This window comes from Heterodontus francisci, chromosome 7, assembly GCF_036365525.1.
Source record: "Heterodontus francisci isolate sHetFra1 chromosome 7, sHetFra1.hap1, whole genome shotgun sequence".
NCBI classification, from domain to species: domain Eukaryota; kingdom Metazoa; phylum Chordata; class Chondrichthyes; order Heterodontiformes; family Heterodontidae; genus Heterodontus; species Heterodontus francisci.
In genome coordinates this window covers 47,717,576-47,742,084 of record NC_090377.1, presented here as the reverse complement: position 1 = coordinate 47,742,084, position 24,509 = coordinate 47,717,576, and the positions used below count along the sequence as shown (strand labels likewise).

Here is a 24,509-nt window from a genome sequence, read left to right as displayed (position 1 = left end):
TTCTCCAGTCTATCTTCATAACTGAAACTCCTTATCTCTGGAACCATTTTAGTGAATCTTTTCTGTACTCTCTCCAACGCCCTCATGTCTTTCCTCAAGTGCAGCACCCAGAACTGGACACAGTACTCCAGCTGAAGCCGAACCAACGTCTTATACAAGTTCAACATAACTTCATTGCTCTTGTACTCTATGCCCCTATTAATAAAGCCCAGGATACTGTCTGCTTTATTAACTGCTCTCTCAACCTGTCCTGCCACCTTCAATGACTGATGCACATATGCACCTAGGTCCCTCTGCTCCTGCACCCCCTTTAGAATTGTACCCTTCATTTTATATTGTCTCTCCATGTTCTTCCTACCAAAATGAATCACTTCACATTTCTCTGCATTGAACTTCATCTGCCACCTGCCTGCTCATTCCACCAAGTTGTCTATGTCCTTTTGAAGTTCTACACTACCCTTCTCACAGTTCGCAATGCTTCCAAGTTCCGTACCATCTGCAAACTTTGAAATTGTGCCCTGTACACCAAGGTCTAGGTCATTAATATATATCAGGAAAAGCAAGGGTCCCAACACTAATCCTTGAGGAACTCCACTACAAACCTTCCCGCAGCCCGAAAAACATCCATTAACCACTACTCTTTATTTCCTGTCACTCAGCCAATTTTGTATCCATGTTGCTATTGTCCCTTTTATTCCATGAGCTACAAGTTTGCTCACAAGTCTGTTCAGTGGCACTGTATCAAGCACCTTTTGAATGCCCATGTACACTGCATCAACAGCAATACCCTCATCAACCCTCTTTGTTACCTCCTCAAAAACTCCAGCAAGTTAGTTAAATATGATTTGCCCTTAAGAAATCCATAATGATCCTCAGCAATTCCCACTCCAGCTATCAATGGTTTCCTGACCCATATATGGTCCCACCATTTGGTCAGGAACTATGTTGGGATCAATTCTTGGCAAATACTGAGTTTGCTGATCTCACCAAGGAAAGCAATGGGGACACAAGTTGTCTCCGTGTGAATGAACCAGGAAAAGCACAGGGAAAACAAAAATTCAGTCAGAAATTTCACTCATGATTGGAAATTGTGAGAATGTCACTTTGGTAAAGTACTGGAGGCCTGCTAATGCTTTTAAAATTTGTACCGCAGCATGAATTAGTGCTGCCAGAAGAGAGATGTATATAGAATTAAAAGATACTGGGCGATTTGGTAATATGGAGGCAAATGGAAAGTCTGATGATGAATAGAGATTGAAGATTAGTCTCTGTACCCTCACCAGCATTATTAATGAAGTCAAACCTTAAGGCATGACCGTGTCTGTAATGTAAGCCAATACTACTACAAAACACAAAAATTTCTCCACACTTGCAGTATAAACTTTTATTGTGAAAAATATGACACCATTTTTTTTTTTTAAGTGATCAGAGTTTCCCCACAACTTCTATAACCAATGTAATATTACACTATAGCTATTACAGAATCCCTAGCTCTTTTTGCATACTGGTAAATAAAACTAAAAAAAACTAAAACACTGTTGAAGCATTTGCTGGTTATTATTTCACAGAGAACAAAAATACATACAAAATGCTTCAATATTTGTACCCTATATTCTACTTCAATTGATGAAATAAAATCCTAGCAGTCATAAATGATTACATGTTAAATAGCACATTGTAAAATTCCCACTTGCTCAGTGTTTCATTTAGCAAAATTTGATGGGCGTAACTTGTTAAAATTAACTATTTTGAAAAACTGCTGACCTAAAAAGTGAGTATGGGAAGGAAGCGCACTGCAGAACTGTGGCGACCTATTTGATCCCAAGTTAAAATGAATATATGTACTGCATTAATGTATCTGAAATCATATCAATTTTTACTTCAAAATTTGGTAATTGCCACAATGCAGGTTAAATGCACCAAAGTCATAGAGTTACAGCACTGAAACAGGCCCTTCGGCCCACTGAGTCTGTGCTGACCAACAACCATCCATTTATACTAATCCTACATTAATCCCATATTCCCTACCACATCCCCACCATTCTCCTACCACCTACCTACACTAGGGGCAATTTACAATGGCCAATTTACTTATCAACCTGCTGTGGGAGGAAACCAGAGCACCCGCCGGAAACCCATGCGGTTACAGGTAGAACTTGCAAACTCCACACAGGCAGTACCCAGAACTGAACACGGGTCGCTGCAGCTGTGAGGGTGCGGTGCTAACCACTGTGATTCTTATTTGTTGCAAATATAGCAAAATTACCATTTATAGATATGTAGGGATATCATTTATGTAGAGAATAATATACAGTTAAGAGTAAACAACAATGCCGGGCGTGTTTGAACTCATTCCACAATCCCATAGAAGTAGAAAGCTTTCCTGCTTGAATTTTGTCACTTGACCTTAATTTTCTATAATCACTGCCAATGACTATTGAAAGCATGTATAACTGGAAAAATTTTTAAAAATAAAATGTGTAATTTTGTCACAGGACTGGAGCAGGCAGCTTTACTGAAATATTTATTTTATTGGAAAATTCAGTATATATTTAATCAGAATAAATTAGTCTAAAATGCTCAAGAGGCCAAATGATTTTACCACACTTACGACTAAATGCCTTTGTTTGGAATGGACTGAAGGTTCCATGAAAGAAAAGCCTAAAATTGATAAATAAGAACAATTTGCATCATCATTCCTACACAAATGTCTTATTTCAACTGACAGATGTTAATTTAACATTCTTCTATACAAGATATCCTCACCACAAAATAAGATCTTATATTCTAAACAAAACACGTACAGTAGTACGCATTCTTAAATTTTGCCAGTCAACTGAAAATGCAGATCAGTCTTAGATATGCTGAAGGAGATATCTAAGTCCTGCTACAATAGTTAATCACAGAGCTCACAATGATTTGAAGTATCAATAGATAGTATATTGCTTCAAAAACATTACATGTTAGTGCAGATATATATCGGTAGAAGCAGTTTCATGCATCTGTAAATACTCTATTTCTATTGCTACAAGCAGGATTCCAAAAATGGGGATGAGCCAAAACTTCAGATATTACATTCCCTGTAAGGCAGCACCATGAAATATTACCCTTATACAAAATATATTCTAAGAAAGAAAAATACTAATTTCACACTTCATTCAAATAGTGTTGAATCTTCTGAACTTTAAAGATTTATAAACACATACATGCAAGCTGACACTGAGAAAAACTGCACAACTGCAACTTTAAGGTATTTAAAAATTGAGCTAGCTAAATAATTGCAGGATACTGTCCAATGACTATCTTAAATGAAGTATAAAATCTGAAACTTTTGTTCATCCAGATTAAAACAGAGCAATGAAATTATATACTTCTTTGGCACCACACATCTGTAGATAGGTTCCAAAATCTTTCCATGGGAATAAAATGAATGTTCTCCATGTACTAAGACTGAACCCACAGTTGCATATAGATGTATGGTCTTGCAAGTGTATTACCTAAACAATAATGCTCGAACAACACATTTTATACCAAGAGCAATCACAGATTGCATTTCATGTACAGAGTGAAAATAAAACTGCAGTTTCTGCAATTTTACAGCCGGAACCCTTATTTACAGCTTTTTACATTCATTTGGCATATCGTCCTTATTTCCAATTGTCTATCTGAAATCTTCAAATTTGCACAATATTACTTCAATCTTGATGCGGTTTCTCCGGTATAACTTTACACTCATACTGTAATCAGAAAATATAAAGAGATTATGGTTTGTAGGTTGCAGTACACGCGAAGAATGTTAATGACAAATATTTTGTTGTTTCTACACTCAAACTCATCCATAAACTAAATTGGAATATTAAAGCATAAAGCAAGAAAATTGGCAGAGTGACATAATCCCTTCCATAGATTCTACAACCTGCACTATTGTGGATTCTACTTCAACCATTTAATTTCCTGAAGAACCTCTATGCAAATAATCCAATTACAAAAATGAATGAAAAGTGCAGGAACGCATAGTATTTATCTTTCCTCACATTTCCACTTTCAAATCTGATCTGCTAGTCTCCCCAAAGAGAATCGCTTCAATCTATCCCACGCCACCGCCAACCCCTTTAGGGATTTGTGCTCTGTATGATAGGATGTGGCAAGTGGTCTTCCCCAGGGAAACTGGGGTCTCAGTTTTTCACCAATACTATTAGTGACTTGGATGAAGGAATCGAGAGTTTCTTTATCCAAGCTTGCTTAAGATGACACTAAGTTAGGAGGCACAGCATCTTCATGTCCAGTAAGATACAAAGAAACAATGACAGACCAGGTGAGTGAGCAAAACTATAGCAGATGCAAGTCATTGTAGGAAAGTGTGGGGTTATTCATTTTGAGAAAGACAGATCGAAATATTTTCTTAAATGTGAAAGGTTAAGAGCTATGGAGAAGCAATGGAATCTAAGTGTCCGTATACACAAATCACTAATAATACAAAAAGTAATTAAAAAGATTAATGTAATGTTGGCCTTTATCTCAAGGGATTGGAATTCAAAAATGGTCAGACCCCATCTGAAATCACAGGAAATATATTGTGGCCTTGGAAGGGGTACAATGCATATCTACCAGAACACTAGGAGTTAAATTATCAGGGCAGATTGCCTAAACTTGGTTTGTATTTGCTTAAGTTTAGGAGGTTGAGGGAAAGTATAAATGAGCTATTTAAAATGATAAAGCGATTCAGTAGGGTAGAAACAGAGAAACTATTTATTCTGATGCTGCAACCAAAATTAACAGGCCATAATAAAATTAAGAGCCAGAACATTCAGGAGTGGAACTCACTCCTTCAAAGGGCTGTGAATGCTGTGTCAATTGAAATTTTCAAGCTGAAGACCAATAAGCTTTTGTTAGATCTATCCAGCCTTCAATTTAATTTTCATTCACAGCTTTTGTTGAGTATCCACATGTCCACTGTTCTGGTGGTGTAGGTGGCGGGGGGGTGGGGGTTCGGGGGGCAGGGTAGGAATTCTAACACCTTCTCCCTTGAGGGGAGTTAATTTTAAACATATGACCTAGATGTTCAAGTATGACTTCCGTTTACATCAGGGGCGGGCAAGCTTTTCGACCTGAGGGCCACATCTGGGTATTGAAATTGTATGGAGAGCCATATACCTCATGGCACATTTTAAAAGAGATGCTACAAAATGCATCTGTAATCTGTTCCACATTTGTTAGCCAACACATTCCCAGTTTTCAATTTCCTCAAAGCACAAAACCCTAAAACCATACACTCTTCACTTTCTATTACATTCATCATCCTTCTTCTAAAAATCTAAACCTCAGCTGCACCTCTGGCAGGAACAGAAGATGCTTATTCAACTCTAATTTTGTGTAAACAACTAATCATTGAAATGCCCATCTCAAAATGTTAAATAAATCTTTGATGGCTCCCAGAGCATCACTTACTCACATGCCATCCAAAACAGCATTTGATGTTTTAATCTAATCAAGTATTTGAATTTATGGGTACTTAAATGCTATTTGCTGAGAAGGGTATTTAATCACTTGAATTCTGGAAAACACTGCCAAACATTTCATACTGCTACAGTATTTAGAAATACACCTCCAGCAATGTCAACTTAAGCATCAATTTTCATACTAATTGGATTTTTGACTTATTCATTATATTTACAGCACTTTAGAAAATGACTGCACATAAAATTGAAGTTTTTAAATAAATTCACATTACCTTACTAATAGGCCCATTTATGCATCATCATCAAGCAAAGCCAGGTTTTGATCTTTGAGGCCTAAAATTGGATGTCTGTAAGTAAACCCTTGCCCTCCCCATGTAATTCCTAATGAAATCAGACTAAATTGTCTATAAATTATTATAATGCAGACCATCAGTACCAGTCCAGCCCTGAATCACCTCCAGGCCATTTCCCTCTACAAACTACACCAAGTCAGCAAAAACCAGGGGGTTTACTTACATTCAGCTGCTCTCATTGCTCCTCCATGTGCAGTTAGTCCTCTCAAGAACTGCCTGATTTGGCTCTCGCCCAACCTCAGATTATACTACACCCACAGAGTAACATAAGAACATAAAAAATAGGAACAGGAGTGGACCATACGGCCCCTCAAGCCTGCTCCGCCATTCAATACAATCATGGCTGATCTTCAGCCTCAACTCCACTTTCCTACCTGATCCCCGCATTCCTCAATTCTGAGGAACCAAAAATCTGTCTATCTCAGCCTTCAACATATTCAACAATTGAGCATTCACAACCTCTGGGATAGAGAATTCTAAAGATTCACAACCCTTTGAGTGAAAAAATTTCTCCACATTTCAGTCCTAAACTAAAACATTCTACTTGACAGAAATATAACCAAGAACCACATGCCCTCAAAAGGAAGACATAAAAAATCTCAAAGCACTAACCACTGAAGAGCAGAGAAGTTCTGGCCAATATTTATCCCACACCCATTCTATTTGTTCAACCTTGCTATGCGCAGATTTGCTGATGAATTTCCTACATTACAACTGTGCTTCAAAAAGTACTTCATTGGCTGTAAAGTGCAATGGGGTGTCCTGAGGTATGATAGTGCTCATAATTCTCACCATTGCTATGTATTATGCAGGTAGTGACCATGTGGCCTAATGGAGGCACACTCAGAGGGCTGTGGGAGGGTTGTGTCAGATTTTAGAGCTCTTTTGTCCATGAACAGCAACTGGGTGGCTGGAGAGGAACTCAGAGGGCAACATTCCTCAGATGAATTCAATCAGGAGACAAATTTTGTTGTACCCCAAACTATGTGCCCACAGAAATTGTACGAACAACTGGGCAGACCTTGACTGGAAACAGTGAGAAGCTTGTGGGAATGGGTTGGGGCTGCAGCACAATAGGGTATGCAGGCAATGACTCAAAAATAATTCAATCTTTTCTCCATCTCATTTAGGAGCTTCAATGGGAAGGCAAAGCAGCTTCCTTCCCCACAGTCCTCAAGCACAGTCTCCTTGGATAATATCCCAAGATCATATCCTGTTACCATTACAATGGACCGTGTTCTACTTCCCAAAACTTAGGGAGTCTCAGCCCCAACCCTTGCAACTTTTATTCTCACTTCTAACAAAATTTGTCCCGATTAAATTCATCCTGGAAATGTTGCCCTCTGAGGGGCCCAGCATTCCGAGTTTCTCTGCAGCCACCCAGTTGTTGTTGATCAACAAAATGAGCCCTAAAATCAGTTTCTAAGAGGAAATGTAAAGCCTTTTACTGAGTTTCAGGGTTGCAGATTGAAAGGCTGCACTTATCAGAGAAGCTCCCAGTCTCTGAACTGTGGGAATTTACTGGAGATGCTGAACAAAGACACAATCCCAAGGACAGGCTCTTAGACTCCAACAAACGCCTGCCTCCAGCTACTGATCATCGGCTAACTTACCTGAAACTACTTCCAGTGGTCAACCAGTCTTTTTTTTATTCATCCATGGGATGTGGGCATCGCTGGCTAGGACAGCATTTATTGCCCATTCCTAATTTCCTTTGAGGTGGTGATGGTGAGCTACCTTCTTGAACAGCCGCAGTCCATGTGGGTTAGGTGCAGCCACAGCACTTTTAGGAAGGGAGTTCCAGGATTTTGAGTCCCAGCGACAGTGAAGGAACGGCGATAAAGTTCCAAGTCAGGATAGTGTGTGGCTGGGAGAGGAACTTGCAGGTGGTGGTGTTCCCATGCATCTGCTGCCCTTGTCCTTCTAGGCGGTGGAGGTCGCAGGTTTGAAAGGTGCTGTCTAAGCAGCCTTGGTGCGTTGCTGCAGTGTATCTTGCAGATGGTACACACTGCTGCCACTGTGCGTCAGTGGTGGAGGGAGTGAATGTTCATGAATGGGGTGCCAATCAAGCAGGCTGCTTTGCCCTGGATGGTGTCGAGCTTCTTGAGTGTTGTTGGAACTGCACCCTTCCAGGCAAGTGGAGAGTATTCCATCACAATCCTGACTTGTGCCTTATAGATGGTGGACAGGCTTTGGGGAGTCAGAAGGTGAGTTACTCGCCACAGGATTCCTAGCCTCTGACCTGCTCTTGTCGCCACTGTATATGTATGGCTACTCCAGTTCAGTTTCTGGTTAATGGTAACGCCAGGATATTGATAGTGGGGGGTTCAGTGATCATAATGCCATTGAATGTCAAGGGGAGATGGTCAGATTCTCTCCGGGAGATGGTCACTGCCTGGCACTTGTGTGGTGTGAATGTTACTTACCACTTATCAGCCCAAGCCAGGATATTGTCCAGATTTTGCAGCATTTCTACACACACTGCTTCAGTCTCTGAACATTGTGTAATCATCAGCAAACATCCCCACTTCTGACCTTATGATTGAAGGAAGGTCATTGATGAAGCAGTTGAAGAAGGTTGGGCCTAGGACACTACCCTGAGGAACTCCTGCAGTGATGTTCTGGAGCTAAGATGATTGACCTTCGACAACCACAACCATCTTCCTTTGCACTAGGTATGACTCCAACTGGCAGAGAGTTTTCCCCGATTCCCACTGACTCCAGCTTTGCTAGGGCTCCTTGATGCCAGACTCGGTCAAATGTTACCTTGACGTCAAAGGCAGTCACTCTCACCTCACCTCTGGAGTCCAGCTCTTTTGTCCATATTTGAACCATGGCTGTGATGAGGTCAGGAGCTGAGTGGCCCTGGCGGAACCCAAACTGAGCGTCACTGAGCAGGTTGTTGCTAAGCTAGTACCACTTGATAGCACTGTCGACGACACCTTCCATCGGTCTTTCAAAAGTTTGAACCAGGGAACCCCAAGAATTGGTCAATATTTGCATGGTGTCCCTGGAAGTCCATCACAGAAAAATGTTTAAAATGGACTGTCTTAATCACCCAGGCCACTCTTCCTTGAATCTTTGCCAATGCGCTGATGTCCTTTTGAAGACAAGAGGGAAAAATTCATTGGCGCAGCGCCACTTCAAGTGAAGCTATACAGACTACATCGATTCCCCAGGGACATATAGCGCCACGGAACCAATGCCAGCACGGCCCGCATGGCATTCATCAATGATATCAATGAGGAAACCCGCACTGGTTACACAGGGACTCTATGTGAACGAATCTTTCCCCCTCGTAACCAAAACTACATATAATATTCCAAATCTAGCTTCATCAGATCTATCCAAGGCAAGAACAACTAACTTTTAACTTGTAATTGAAAGTTGTGCAAATTGGTTTCTGTGCTTGCCTAAAAGTATTCCATTGGCTATGAAATGCTTTGGCTTAGACTGATAATGTAAATAGTACCATATCACTGCAAGTCCAGATTGATGGAGAAAACCAACATTTAAAGGTAAAAAAAAAAATCTCTTTACTGTTCTTGGTAGTTATACATTTTTTTTTTTTAAATTTAGCCCATAACAACTGACAATTCACACTATTCCACAGACTGCCTGTAGGATACACAGGTGCAGTACAAACACTATATCATTTATTCCAGCTGTTTGGGACGGAGGTTAGAGCAGTTCTAACGGCTGTGTATATTCATTAACTGCATTTCAATTATAAAGGAAAGGCAGAAATATTACAAATGCTGCAGAAAATAGAAAGCATTTGTCCAGTAAGATGGAAACTCACTCATTTCGCATGGAAGACATTTTTCTGAGGTTTCATACTGCACAGATTTTATTTTAGAACAATAAAAATCAAATATATTCCGTCTTTAAAATGGTTGAGGATCAAATTTTATAAATAATTTTTATCTAGGAATTTGGGAAGGAAGCAGAAAATAAATCAACATGTAAAAAGAGCATGCCTGTTTACTTACCATTGCTAACTGACGTCCTATATTTCCCATTGTTATTCCACCAGCAAAAAATATACAAGGTAACCAAGAGCGCACATAAAGGAAGTCTGGAGATGTATATCTGTAAAACAAGGTGTAAGATGAAATTCATTTCCCAATATATAGATATCCAAACTAACTCCAAACTCTAATGCAAAATTATATAAAACGTATTAGTGCACTGGTAGTTTAAGTTTCTGCTTTTGATAAATAAGCTCAATTCCAAATTTACTGATAAAGACTGTATCTAATAAAAAAAAAACCCGCACAAACAAAAAACAGCAATCTGTCAACCAGGAAGCATTCCATAACAAATATTGACTTTACACTGAATTCAGGCTATGCTGACAGTTAAAAATATAAACACATTTACATAGGATACCACTGAAATAGGTCATTGTTGTGGGTGCATCTAAACATTGAGATAGCATAGAGCTGAACTGCTAAAGGACTATTGCAGCTTTGAAACCAAGAAAAATATTTCAATTATTTAGTATTTGCTTCATTATGCAATAAATCAAGAAAATTTTCATCTAATTGTGAAGAATTAGTGTGCATCTGAACCAAATAGATGCAACAGGTCCCAGATTCAATGCTCAAGGTATGCAAATTTATCTGCTTAATTCAGCTATTTTCAGATTTTCCTTCAGTTTTCTATTTCTTCGTAGATTAGTTCTTTACCTATTTCTGTACTTGTCTCACTATGAAATCGTAATGCCCTAAAAATGTAAAAAATATTTAACTTCAGGTATCGCTTGGTTCTCAGAAAATTTGCACCTTATTCGCTAATTTTCAATCTTGGATTTTGATTTTATTTCAAACTGTAATGCAATGCCTGGTTGTGCAGATTTAGTTTGCTTTAGCCAGGGTAACAATACTAAATTTGTTTTGTTCACTGATTTCTTGAGAATTTGTTTTGCATTTGCAGGATACTTGCACTTCTCTCTGCCCTGCTCCTCCCTCAAGAACTTAAAGAGCTTTTGTACAGCTGTAGCTGTACAAAACTCTGGTGAGACCGCACCTGGAGTATTGCGTGCAGTTCTGGGAAGGATGTGGAAGCTATGGAAAGGGTGCAGAGGAGATTTACGAGGATGTTGCCTGGTATGGAGGGAAGGTCTTACGAGGAAAGGCTGAGGGACTTGAGGTTGTTTTTGTTGGAGAGAAGGAGGAGGAGAGGTGACTTAATAGAGACATATAAGATAATCAGAGGGTTAGATAGGGTGGATAGTGAGAGTCTTTTTCCTCGGATGGTGATGGCAAACACGAGGGGACATAGCTTTAAGTTGAGGGGTGATAGATATAGGACAGATGTCAGAGGTAGTTTCTTTACTCAGAGAGTAGTAGGGGCGTGGAACGCCCTGCCTGCAGCAGTAGTAGACTCGCCAACTTTAAGGGCATTTAAGTGGTCATTGGATAGACATATGGATGAAAATGGAATAGTGTAGGTCAGATGGTTTCACAGGTCGGCGCAACATCGAGGGCCGAAGGGCCTGTACTGCGCTGTAATGTTCTAATTCTAATTCTAAAAAATAATTTCCTTATTTCTCTCTTGCTCAACTGATTGGAAAAAATAGTTATCAGGATGTTTATTGTCTTTAATGATTGGCAAACAATGCACCAATCAAAACAATATATGCAAGTCTACACTAAGAAACTGCTATACAAATTCAAGTTAAAATATGGTATTAATAAATTGAGACAATATGCACACAATATTATATATTTCCACAGAACGGCCCAGATTTTGCTGTGTTAATGACAGCAAAACTGTCAGCATTCACTGTCATTACGCCACTGAAACTGACAGCAACTTTGAGAGTCTGCCCGCGAATAATGCAGATTTGCAGAAGTTGATGTCAGTCGGCCTGCTCTCCTCCATAGGGTGAGCTGTGGAGGTTCCCATCACCTGCAATCTCCACTGAAATCATGATTTGGCGAAAACTTCCACCAATACGTTGTTAATCTTGCTGTAAAAACCCTTGAAAAAGCTACATCTTACGGAAAGAGGTGTAACTGTGTTCTTTAACGGCATACAAATTTCAGAAGTACTGCTAAATGTACTTATTGACCCTGAATAGGAAACGTTATATTTTTTTGGTTGTCAAATTTCTCCCTAATGAAAAACCCACATATTACTTTAATTTTTTTTTTTAATTTCTGTAAATTCTTTTATCTTTATTTTAGTTTCTATCTTAATCCAATTTTAAAAAAAATTCTTTCATGGGATGTGGGCGTCACCAACAAAGCCAGCATTTATTCCCAATTGCCCGTGAGGGGAGATGCCTTCTTGAAACCTGCCGCTCATATAGTATAGGCACACCCACAGTGCCGTTAAGTAGGGAGTTCCAGGATTTCTACCATGCGCCTCCTGCCCTTGTCCTTCGAGGCAGTGGACGTCACGGCTTTGGAAGGTGCTGTCCAAGGAGCCTTGGCGAGTTGCTGCAGTGCATCTTGCAGGTGGTACATACTGTCGCCATGGTGCGCCGGTGGTGGAGGCAGTGAATGTTTGAGGTGGTAGATAGGTGTCAATCAAGCAGGCTGCTTTGTCCTGGATGGTGTCAACTTTCATGAATGTTGTTGGAGCTGCACCTATCCTGGCAAGTGGAGGATATGCTATCAAAATCTCGACTTGTACCTTGTAAATGGTGGCAAAGCTTTGGGAGTCACTTGCCACAGAATAGTTAGCCTCTGACTTGCTGCCACAGTATTTATATAGCTGGTATAGTTAAGTTTCTGGTATTTGGAAGCAAAGACAAACAGCCATCTACTCCTAGCCCTTTTCTGATGTCACTGTTGAACTATTCACTAGCTTGAATGGAAGACCTCCAAAATTAATTTCTCTCCCTTAGCTTACTACTGTTTCCCCTATGATACAGGGCATATCAAGATCCTAGTATTGTCTGGCACCTGCATTCTCAGAGTATGCACAGCATCACTTTTCAGATATTATTTCAGAAAAAGGAGTAAAAATATTGTTTTGTCTGTGGATTCTTTCTTGCCAAATGTGATATGCTGATTTTGCTCTGGTTCTGTATTTTTGATCGGTCATTACAAACTGTTTAAATAATGAATGGCCTTTAAATCTTATCATGTAATGACTATAGCACTGCTGTTTTACAACTATTTATGCATATGATAAAACAGAATAAATGTAGATTTATCTAAATTTTGGAGTATGCTGCTGCCATAGAACCTAAAACATGGAATTTTAAGATAAGTGTTGTGCCTGGTAGCTTTTAACAATGGCAATAGTTTTCTATGCTGTTGCTGTAGCACAATAGCCATCAGCAAGTTTTTACTTCAATATAGATTAATAATACACAACACTTTAAAAAAAACTTCTTCCAGAAGCTAGGCTCCGAAACACTTTAGAACCAATGTTCTCATTATGAAACAGACAAAATTGATGGCAGACGACCAGCTGGAGCATCAAGCCTGTCCCATACCACGATGGTTAGAGCACTTTGATGAGACACTTCCAAAGCCACACAATCTCCTGGGAGGGGCAAAAAAGACACACAGAAAAAAACACATGGCAAATAAAGGGGAAAAAAATACACTGGAAAATTCCTTCCCAATCCCCTCTGGCAATCAAAACCAGTCCAGGAGACCACATGGAACAACTGTTAGTTATAACCTTAGAAACAAAAAAAATTTACTGCACAGTAGGGCACCATCAAAAGACTCTTACTTTTTGTATACGATCAATGTAATTATTCAGTCCTATCATTAAGCGAGCTCGCCACTGGTATCAGACCCACCGGCCGTCCATGTCTCCGTTATAAAGACGTCTGCAAACGCGACATGAAATCGTGTGACATTGATCACAAGTCGTGGGAGTCAGTTGCCAGCATTCGCCAGAGCTGGCGGGCAGCCATAAAGACAGGGCTAAATTGTGGCGAGTCGAAGAGACTTAGTAGTTGGCAGGAAAAAAGACAGAGGCGCAAGGGGAGAGCCAACTGTGCAACAGCCCCAACAAACAAATTTCTCTGCAGCACCTGTGGAAGAGCCTGTCACTCCAGAATTGGCCTTTATAGCCACTCCAGGCGCTGCTTCACAAACCACTGACCACCTCCAGGCGCGTATCCATTGTCTCTCGAGATAAGGAGGCCCAAAAGAATCATTAAAAGTAATGAAGTGCAATCTTTTTAGAAATACCATTTATTGCATTGAACCCCATGATACTTTAGATCAAAAATTATTTTCGATATTCCATGGGGGCATATCAAAGTTATGTAAATGTTATTTTACTACATGGACAGTTTTGTAATCTTACTGTTATGGGAATGAGCAAACAGTAAAGAAAGTGGTAAATATTTTAAATATGCGAACAAAGTAGGTTCTGGGTCTATTCATTTCACACTAAATTTTTTATCTGCACGTTTTTGGTTCGAAAAATGAGTGAGGAGTTTTTCAAAAAAATATTAGCATAACTCTCCTTTACTCATTCGGTTACCCAAGGCCAGTTTTCTTTTTTCACTTTTTTCTTAATGGACAGAATTTTCATTGAAATTGGCAACCCAAACTTTGAAGTTTTACTCTCCTGCAGTCAAAAAACTTCAAAGTTTCCAAATTCTGTTCTTCATCATCAAAGGTAATGATGCAATTAAACTATCCCTGCAATGATAAGCTGTAAAGCCCCATAATAACAAATTATAAAATTGTAGCTTTGCAGGTAAAATGGTAGCAGTATAAAATACATCTTTTATAAAGGCAAGGTGATAACGGTACCTTTTTATTGAATACTTTATTGGGGAATAAGCAATAAGATCTTACACAATGCATGATGACATACGCCACAACTTGCACAATCACATCACTAATACAATGCATATACATCTGGGGACCTGATTTTCAGCACTAAATTCTAGAAAGGCGGCAACTTGAGGCAAATTCTTGAAACACTGTGGTCACTGGGAATAAGCAAAGTAAAGGATGATACTCTCAAATTTAATTCTTGGATCTCAGTAATCTTTTTAAAATCCGTTTGGCTAATTACAATCAATTGGAAATTAAGCACGCTCATAAATTATTGAGCCATTACTTCTGCAGAAAGTGGTATAAGTAATAGAATGCAAGTGATAACTTTCTATTTCTACCTCACCTCATAGATGCAAAACATAGCACCAACATCTTTTAGATCACACAATTTATTTTCCGTTGGTAAGTTTGGCCAATACAAATAATTATTTCTAAACTGTCGAGGAAAGGGTATCTCTATTGTCCAAAACATTTTGGTAAATTTGTGCCTCTTTGAGTTAAACTAGATTAGACATAATTGCTAACTACCTTTTACTTTGCGAGCAGTTACGTTCCACATAAATAGTTAAAGAAAATTCAATACAGTTCACAGAAAGTTGACAAAACAAAACTACTCCATGTCTGGACATTACTTAATGATACCTTAATGTTTCTATTAAGCTAACAATGGAGTTCAGTCACTCAGCAATTTTCTATGTAACAGTTTAACATTTCCTAGTTAATCAGTTGCCTGATTTCTTGAGGTTTAGGGATGTTAAAATACTTTTACCAATTTTCTCTGAATTGACGCTTTTTTGAGCTCTAAATTCCCACGGCCCCCAAAGTTTTGATGCTAAAAGAAAAATCTGCAAAACATTTAAAAATCTGAGTGCTTTTTTAAATAAAAATCAATTTAAAAAAACTACTTTAAAAGGTCTTTAAAAATAATGCAGCATTAAGAGAGAAGGGCAGATAGAAAGAAATTTAGCAGTGAGAAATACCACAAATCACTAACTAGAGCAAAGTTTGAGTGATGTATGAATGTCCCCAAAACTTGAGCGCATTAAACCTACAGCTATCTTTATAAAGTTATACAGCACAGAAACAGGCCCTTCAGCCCATCGTGTCTGTTACCGGCCATCAAGCACCTAACTATTCTAATCCCATTATGTTAGCATTTATAGCCTACACTGTATATTACAGAATATTAAGTGAGAATAGTGAACGGTTGTTTTCAGACTGGACGAAGGTATACAGTGGTGTTTCCCCCAAGGGTCGGTTCCACTGTTTTTCTTGATTTATATTAATGACCTAGACGTGGGTGTGCAGAACACAATTTCAAAATTTGTGGATGACGCAAAACTTGGAAGTATTGTTAACTGTAAGGAGGTTAGCGATAGACTTCAAGAGGACATGGACAGAACACAAGAACTAGGAGCAAAAGTAGACCATATGCGTCACTGAGCCAGCTCTGCCATTCAATATGATCTTAGGCTTCAAATCCACTTGCCTGCCCGCTCGCTATATCCCTCGATTCCGAAAGACCAAGAATCTGTCTATCCTAGCCTTCAACAATGGTGCGTCCACAATCCTTTAGGGTAGAGAATTCCAAAGATTCACAACCCTTTGAGTGAAACAATTTCGCCTCACCAGAGTCATAAATGATTGGCCCCTTATCCTGAGACTGTACCCCCGTGTTTTAGATTCCCCAACCAGCGGAAATAATCTCTCAGCACCTACCCTATCCAGCCCCTTCAGAATCTCATATGTTTCAATGAGATTGCCTCTCATTCTTCTAAACGCCAGAAAATATAGGCCCAATTTACCTTGTTTCACATCGTAGGACAACTCCCTCATCCCAGGGACCAAGTTAGTGAACCTTCGCTGTACCGCCTCCAATTCAAGTATATCCTTTCTTAAATATGGAGACCAAAACTGCACACAGTACTCCAGATGTGGTCTCACCAAAATCCTGTACAATTGTAGCAATTATTCCTTATTCTTGTTACTACAATCCCCTTGCAATAAAGGCCAACATGCCATTTGTCTTCCTAATTGCTTGCCAATCTGCATGCTAACTTTTTGCCTTCCTTGTATGAGCACACCCAAGTCTCTTTGGACAGCAACACTTACCAGTTTCACACCTTTTAAAAAATATTCTTCTTTTATATTCTTACAACCAAAGTGAAAAACCTCATACTTCCCTACATTATACTCCATCTGCCATCTTGTTGCCCACTCACTCAACCTGTCTATATCTCTTTGCAGCCTCTGTGTCCTCCCCACAGCTTACCTAGCTTTGTATCATCATCAAATTTAGATACATTACTCTCTGTCTCTTCATTCAAGTCATTAATATAGATTGTAACTGCTGCGGCCCCAGCACTGATCCTTCCAACACTCTACTATTCGCTGCCTGCCAACTTGAAAATGCCCGTTTATGCCCACTCTTTGCTTCCTAGCTGTTAACCAATCCTCTATCCGTGCTAATATATTACCCTCAGCTCCATGAGCCCTTATCTTGCCTATTAACCTTTTGTATGCACCTTATTGAATGCCTTTGGGAAATCCTTTTGGAGAGGCTGGTGGAATGGGCAGAAACATGGCATATGAAATTTAATGCAGAGAAGTGTAAAATGATACATTTTTGTAGGAAGAACGAGAAGCGGCAACATAAATGAAGGATACCGTCATGCAGGCCCCCACCTGCCAAGGATGCGGCATTATTAATTTTGGCACATGGCCATTAAATTTCGAATTGTTGCTGGGAAGAAGAGAAGGCCTGTGACAAGGGGTTGCTAGGCCCTGGCTGGAAAGACATTCTTGCATATCAACAGACAGTGCGTGGAACAAAGGAGCTATCCCCTGCTCCAATACAATCCACAAACAGACGTGGGCAAATCAGTTAGTCACATGACTAACCTGCTTGGCAGTCTGCATTTTTTCTTAAATTGTAGAGAGAGTGTTTGAACTGGTAGAAATCTGTTTGCTCCTGGATTGAAAAAACCTCTCCTGGCTGGCTTGCCACAGCCTCTCCTGTCTGCTCCCATCACTTTCTCACAGATCTCCAAAACCCAATGATGACACATGAACCCCAAGAGAGAAAAGTCTCCTAAGTGAACAAGGTTTAAGAATAATACTGGGCCCCAACAAAAAGTAAGAACTACCTACAATCAAGGACTTTACAGTGAGCTCAAAGAACCGTAACAACTCCTCTTCAGATATTGCCTCAAACCTTTCCACTTTTTTTTCCTGCTCTTTTCTGTCTCTATTTGCATGTATCGCGTATGCATGCTAGCTTGGGCGCGTCATGTATCCATAGGCGTCAACCGAATTAGAGTTTAAGTTTAATAAATTTCACTTTTCTTCTTTAAACCTGAGAAAGCCTGTTGTGCTGGTTTCTTTGCCTTATAATTGGAAAGCGGTGAACAAGGATTCACCAAGTGGGAGCTAAAAACACAGTTTGTTTAAAATTAAACCTGGTTGTAGCAAGATCAGGTGAAGGCTAAAAGGGAACCCTAGACATCTTTCTCACCTGGTCATAACAATACAATTCTAAAAGAGGTGCAGGAGTTGAGGGATCGGGGGGGGGGGGGGGGGGCGGGGGGGGGGTGGGGGGGAGGAGATTATATGTACACAAATCGTTGAAGGTGGCAGGGCAGGTTGAGAAAGTGCTTACAAAAGCATACAGGATCCTGGGCTTTATCAATAGGGGCATGGAGTACAAAAGCAAGGAAGTTATGGTGAACCTCTATAAAATACTAGTTCCGTCTCAACTGGAGTATTGTACCCAATTCTGAGCACTACACTTTAGGAAGGATGTGAAGGCATTGCAGAGGGTGCAGAAAAGATTTATGAGAATTGTTACAAGGATGAGAGACTTCAGTCACATGGATAGACTGGTGAAGCTGGTGTTGTTCTTAGAGAAGAAATGGTTGAGAGGAGATCTGATAGAGGTGTTCAAAATCATGAGGGGCTTGTACAGAGTAGATAGGGAGAAACTGTTCCCTTTGGCAGAAGGGTCAAGAATCAGAGGACACCAATTTAGCACGAAAGGCAAAAGAACCAAAGGCAACATGAGGATAAACATTTTTTTAAATGCAGCATGTGGTTACGATCTGGAATGCACTGTCTAAGAGTGTGGTGGAGGCAGATTCAATTGTGGCTTTCAAAAGGGAACTGGATATAAACTGCAGTGCTACGGGAAAGGATGGGGAAGTGGGATGGCTGAGTTGCTTTTGCAGAGAGCCGGCATGGCCATGGCGGGCTGAATGTCCTCCTTCTGTGCTGTAACCGTTCTATGATTGTATCATAAGATGGTATTCTCATCTCTCCCAGGTAGTTCAAGATAATATCCTTCTCCTCAGTTCAAGTTAGCACTTTTCTCTCTCTTTCGCCTGTTTAAAGTGACACCTCTCCCCTCCCGACCCCAAGTAAGGAGTGGATCAGGTAGGATCGTAATAGCCCTCCATATCAAATAGCTGTAACACTTACTGTACCATCACCCAACTGTACCTACCTCAGCTGATTCACCTTCATCACTCAGAAACTCAATTACTTCAATGGTCTCCCATGTTCACCACTCCATAAACTCCAGCTCTTCCAAAACTCTGTAGGCCATACCCCATACCGTATTGCTGTCTTCATCCAATTAGTCCGTCCTTGAAATCTACCTTTCTGACCAAGCTTTTAGACATCCCTCCTAATATCCTCCTGTGGCTCAGTGTTTAATTTTTCTTTACACCACAATGAAGCACTGTAGGACACTTTCTACATTAAATGCACTATATAAATTCAAGTTTATGTTGTTGCTGGTCAGAAGAGCACATTACTACACATATTCCAGTCCTTTGCCCAGATTCAATCATTCCAGGAAGAAGTTTGGAAAGGTCCAGAGATCAAAACAGGCCTCATGACCTCTGCAAACAGAGATCTGCATCTGCCTACTGGAAAATGAGCAATGAGCATGTACATTAAAGATTTTTGTTTTTAAATGCTCAAGTGTAAACTAGCATCTATGACATATAAAAGGTTTGGCTGAACATTACAATATTTAACCAAAAATGCTCCTTATTTAGGTTTTAAGGAAAACAACTGGAGTTGTCCATTTACAATACAATTTAGTTTTATACAATAGTCAACAACAGACAAAAGAAATGTTAACCAAGTTGATGCCCTTTGTGTGAAAAGCACTGAAACTGTTCCAATCAGATAAATCTTCTATTTTGTACTTACTGGTAAACACCATTGTAGACTAAAAGCTGAGTGACCAACGTAGCAAGAAAAGCAATTCCTATTCCCAGTCCAAAGCCACTTCGAGATCTATCAAAGGTCCACCACAATCCAATGGAAAGCGCTGCTAATGTAAGGGACAGCTGCATATTGTTGGCAAAGTCCACCTTCTATGAGAGACTTGTTAAGGTTCAAAGACAAAGACAGCATGTAACACAATTTTTTTGTTAAGAAAAATCTGTTAAGTCACTTATCCCAAATATAATATTGTTTTTGTGGTTTTATCAAAAATCTCACAAAAGCTTTTTATCACAAACCATGTTTCCATCTTATGATAAAGTGTAATTTTGTAGAAGCAACGTTTTGAATAACTTCTACACGGAAATTCATCTCAAATTTCTGAGCAGCCTATTCTAACTTTGAAGATAATTATTTTTTGCAATGAGTTCATAGTGTCTAATTTGTTTAGTTTCTTGACGTGTACAGACTCAAATATTTCAACTAAGAATGCAGGATATTTTTCTAAGATGAATTTTAAAAAACAAATCTGTATTTTGAAGTTTGTTAAACAAAGATAAGGATACAGCACTAGCATGGTTTATGCCCACAAAGACTGCCACACAACGCATTACACTGGACCATTCCCTCTTGAATTTGTGCGGTTCTCCCAGATGGCTGTCAATGCATGGGTAAAGCAAACCGATCACAGCTGCAGGAACAGAAAAACAGCATTGATTTATATGACCTAAAATAGCTTTTTTTTGCATACAAGGCCTTCAGGTTACTTCAGTTCAACAGCATTGTTATTTTCTGCGGTTTTTTTTTAGACAGTCGTTTCAGTAAGCATAAACTCAGCTAACATAATACAATATATAATTTATAAAAATTATTTAACACTGCCAAGTTGATGACTCTTTCCAGCCAAGTTACTCAGATAACATTTATCAAAGTTTAAGATTTCAAATGTCATAGACAGACAACTGTACTGTCAAAAAAACAATTTACTGCACATTATGGGAAAAGGTAGTATTGCATTTTTTCCAGCTTGCTTTCTCTCACTCATTTTTATAAATTATGTCTTCCAACTAAAATGTTCCCTGTCCCGCCTCAAATCAACCAGCATCACATTTCTTTGTTAAGGATGAACCAATGATAAACATCTGTCACATCACTAATGCCAGTTGCACTGAAAAGGTGGATTGCCACTGGTTCACTTTTTTCCTTTCCATCCCTGGGGAAACCCATCATCTCATTCAAGTACATCACTAAAGCAGGAACTCAGGTACTATCATTCTACAAACCAACAGTCAGCACTACTAGACTGCTGTACCTTTTTAAAGCATCCTGCTACAAAGGACAGCTAAAGGCTTACAGCATACTTTAAAAACTTATATAGAATTATGAATCAGTTGTGCAACTTTCAAAATCCCCAAAATATTTATTTTTATATTCATAATTCTGTTTAAACTGTAAAAAAAATTAAAATTGCACGTTTTTCTCATTTAAGTTTAAATGCAGCTGTAGAATTATAAGTTCTTTTACTGCTTTGCATATTTTGTTAAGCTACAATTTAAACAAATTATTTAAAGCAGATTGTAATCTCATGCACACTACAACAAAATCACTGTCATAAAATATTTTACTGAGTGTCGCAAAATGTGGTGGTAATAGATCACAGGACAAATTCCAAATAACTATTTCCATACATGCTTGATGAACTAATATTGTGGTGCAACATAATATATTAGCCCAGAATGTTGGTAATTTTAAATGTGGAAAAATGAACCAGGATTTTTTTTTAACAAAACTACAAATTGATTTATGCTTCAATATATTTGCAGTCTCAACCATTTATATCGTGCAAGTTACACAGGGGTCTGGTCAAATGAATAAATGCGGGAATCCACATGACAAAAAACTGTGGTTTGACAAATGTTATCACCTAACCACTTTTCTTTTTACTTTTGGCATTTATGTTATCAGATGTGGAGTGATGTGATCAACAGCTCTCATCTTTATAGTGCCCTTCCCCTTTAAATGGAACATGCACATCTTCTTTAGGTGCAGCAAAGCAGAGATATTTGTAAAGGGAAAACCTATTTAAATACTAACTGACCCCATAACATAATTATAAAAAATGTTTTTTTTTTCCCACTCTACTGTCTTCAAACACCTGTCAATAGCCAAATATAGTTACTGACAGGTGTTCAAACGTCAGGCTAAAGAACAGCAGAGGTTTATGGGGTCAGTCAGCAGCACAAATGCTCTGTTCTCGCAACACATTTCATTAAGGTTATTTGTAAGAAGTTTCTTTTTAAACATGATTTTATGTGCTGCTTTGAACATAGGAAGATGGGAACAGGAGTAGGCCATTCAGCCTCTCGAGCCTGTCCCGCCATTCAATGAGATCATGGCTGATCCGTGGCCTAACTCCAAATACCTGCCTTTGGCCCATATCCCTTCATATCTTTGCTTAACAAAAATCTATCTATCTCAGATTTAAAATTAACAACTGTTCTAGCTTCAACTGCTGTTTGTGGGAGAGAGTTCCAAACCTCTACCACCCTTTGCGTGAAGAAGTGCTTCCTAACATCGCTCCTGAACGGTCTGGTCCTAATTTTTAGACTAGGCCCCCAAATTTTAGAATCTCCAACCAGTGAAAATAGTTTATCTTTATCTAGCCCTGTCTTTTCTTGTTAATAGCTTGAAGACTTTGATCAGATCACCCCTTAACCTTCTAAATTCTAGCGAAAACAGGCCTAATTTGTGTAATCTCTCCTCGTAACTTAACCCCTGTAGTCCAGGTATCATTCTTGTAAACCTACATTGCATCCCTCCAAGGCCAATATATCCTTCCTAAGGTGTGGTGCCCAGAAATGCTCACAGTACTCCAAGTCGGGTCTAACCAGAGTTTTGTACAGCTGCAGCATAACCTCTGTGTCTTTATACTCCAATCCTCTGGATATAAAGCCTAGCATTCCATTAGCCTTTTTGATTATTTTCTGCACTTGCTCGTGGCATTTTAAAGATCTATGCCCCTGAACCCCCAAGTCTCTTTGGACATCACTGTGCTTAACCTCTTCCCATTTAGAAAGTATCCTATTCAATCCATTTTTGGTCCAAAATGGATAACCTCACACTTGCCCGCATTGAAATCCATCTGCCACAGTTTTGCCCACTCATCTAGTCTGTCAATATCTCTTTGCAATTTTATGCTATCATCTAGACTGTCTACAATGCCGCCTAACTTTGTATCATCAGCGAATTTGGATATATGACTTACTATGCCATCATCCAAGTCGTTAATGAATAATGTGAATAATTGAGGCCCCAACACAGATCCCTGTGAGACACCACTAGTTACATCCTGCCAACCGGAGTACTTACCCATTATCCCCACTCTCTGTCGCCTACCACTCAACCAACTTTCTAACCATGTCAATAATTTGCCCTCAACTCCATGGGCTTCTACCTTAGTTAACAGTCTCTTATGTGGGACTTTATCAAATGCCTTCTGGAAGTCCATATAAATAACATCCATAGACATTCCCCTGTCCACTACTTTAGTCACCTCTTCAAAAAATTCAATGAGATTTGTCAGGCATGACCTTCCCGTCATGAATCCATGCTGGCTGTCCCTGATTAACTGAAATTTTTCTAGGTGTTCAGTCACCCTATCCTTGATTATAGACTCCAGCAACTTCCCCACCACAGATGTCAGGCTAACTGGTCTGTAATTTCCTTGGTTCCCCCTTTCACCCTTCTTAAAAAGTGGAGTGACGTGCAACTTTCCAATCCAGAGGGACCACTCCTGAATCTAGGGAACTCTGAAAGACTATAGTTAGGGCATCTACAATGTGTTCCCCTACTTCCTTTAACACCCTCGGATGGAAACCATTAGGTCCTGGGGATTTCTCACTCTTTAGTTCCAAAACTTTCCTTGTTACTGACGATTTACTTACGTTAATTGTATTAAGTCCCTATCCCCTATTAATTTTTTCGGGACTTCCAGCAAGTTATCCTACTTTTCAACCTTAAATACTGAGGCAAAGTAATTGTTCAACATGTCTGCCATTTCCCCATTATCAATGACAATATCTCCATTTTCAGCTTTTAGTGGGCCTACATTGCTGTTGACCACCTTTTCCCTTTATGTAACTATAAAATTTCTTCTTATTGATTTTGATGTCCCTTGCAAGTTTCCTTTCATAATCTCTTTTAGTAGCTCTTATAAGCTGCTTTGTGATCCTTTGCTGGTAGGTAAAATTTCCAATTAACTTAATGTGTGGAGGTCAGGGAACTTTGCACAACAAATTTCAACATCACATATCAAATCATACAATCATATGGACGGCAATAGCCCAATAACAAGGGCAGAGCACAATAACAAGAACAGAGTAACAATATTTTTCTTGCAGCCCTTACATATAACCAAAACTAGTTAACAGTGCCTTATAAAGGTAGGTAAAAATAAAAACTATACAGATCTATAAGCTTACAGTTAAAGTAAAGGAAGGCAATTTGTCAACAGCTACTTAAAAAAAAATCCTGGCATTATTCTGCTCTAGACTTCAAAAGGTCTCACATAACTGGCATGTCGAAATTCAACTGCTCACAATAGACACTATTATGTTGCCCTTCATTTTCTTGGGGACAGTGATCATGAAATGACTTGATGGCTCAAAATGCTGAAACGCCTGTTCTGATACAATAAG

The 24,509-nt window shown here is 39.3% G+C and overlaps 1 protein-coding gene across 2 annotated transcripts in view; it reads right to left on the bottom strand.

Moving 5' to 3' along the window:
* Positions 1-1,369: 1,369 nt before the first annotated feature.
* Positions 1,370-24,509, bottom strand: part of insig2 (insulin induced gene 2) — a 28,704-nt gene continuing 5,564 nt past the window's right edge. For both annotated transcript variants that reach the window (XM_068035123.1, XM_068035124.1), the window contains exons 3-6: positions 20,379-20,503; positions 19,798-19,964; positions 9,805-9,904; positions 1,370-3,737 (exon numbers count right to left, since the gene is read on the bottom strand). In XM_068035123.1, the coding sequence (XP_067891224.1) occupies positions 3,696-3,737; positions 9,805-9,904; positions 19,798-19,964; positions 20,379-20,503 (434 nt within the window). In that variant the 3' untranslated portion in view covers positions 1,370-3,695. The remainder of the gene's footprint in view (positions 3,738-9,804; positions 9,905-19,797; positions 19,965-20,378; positions 20,504-24,509) is intronic.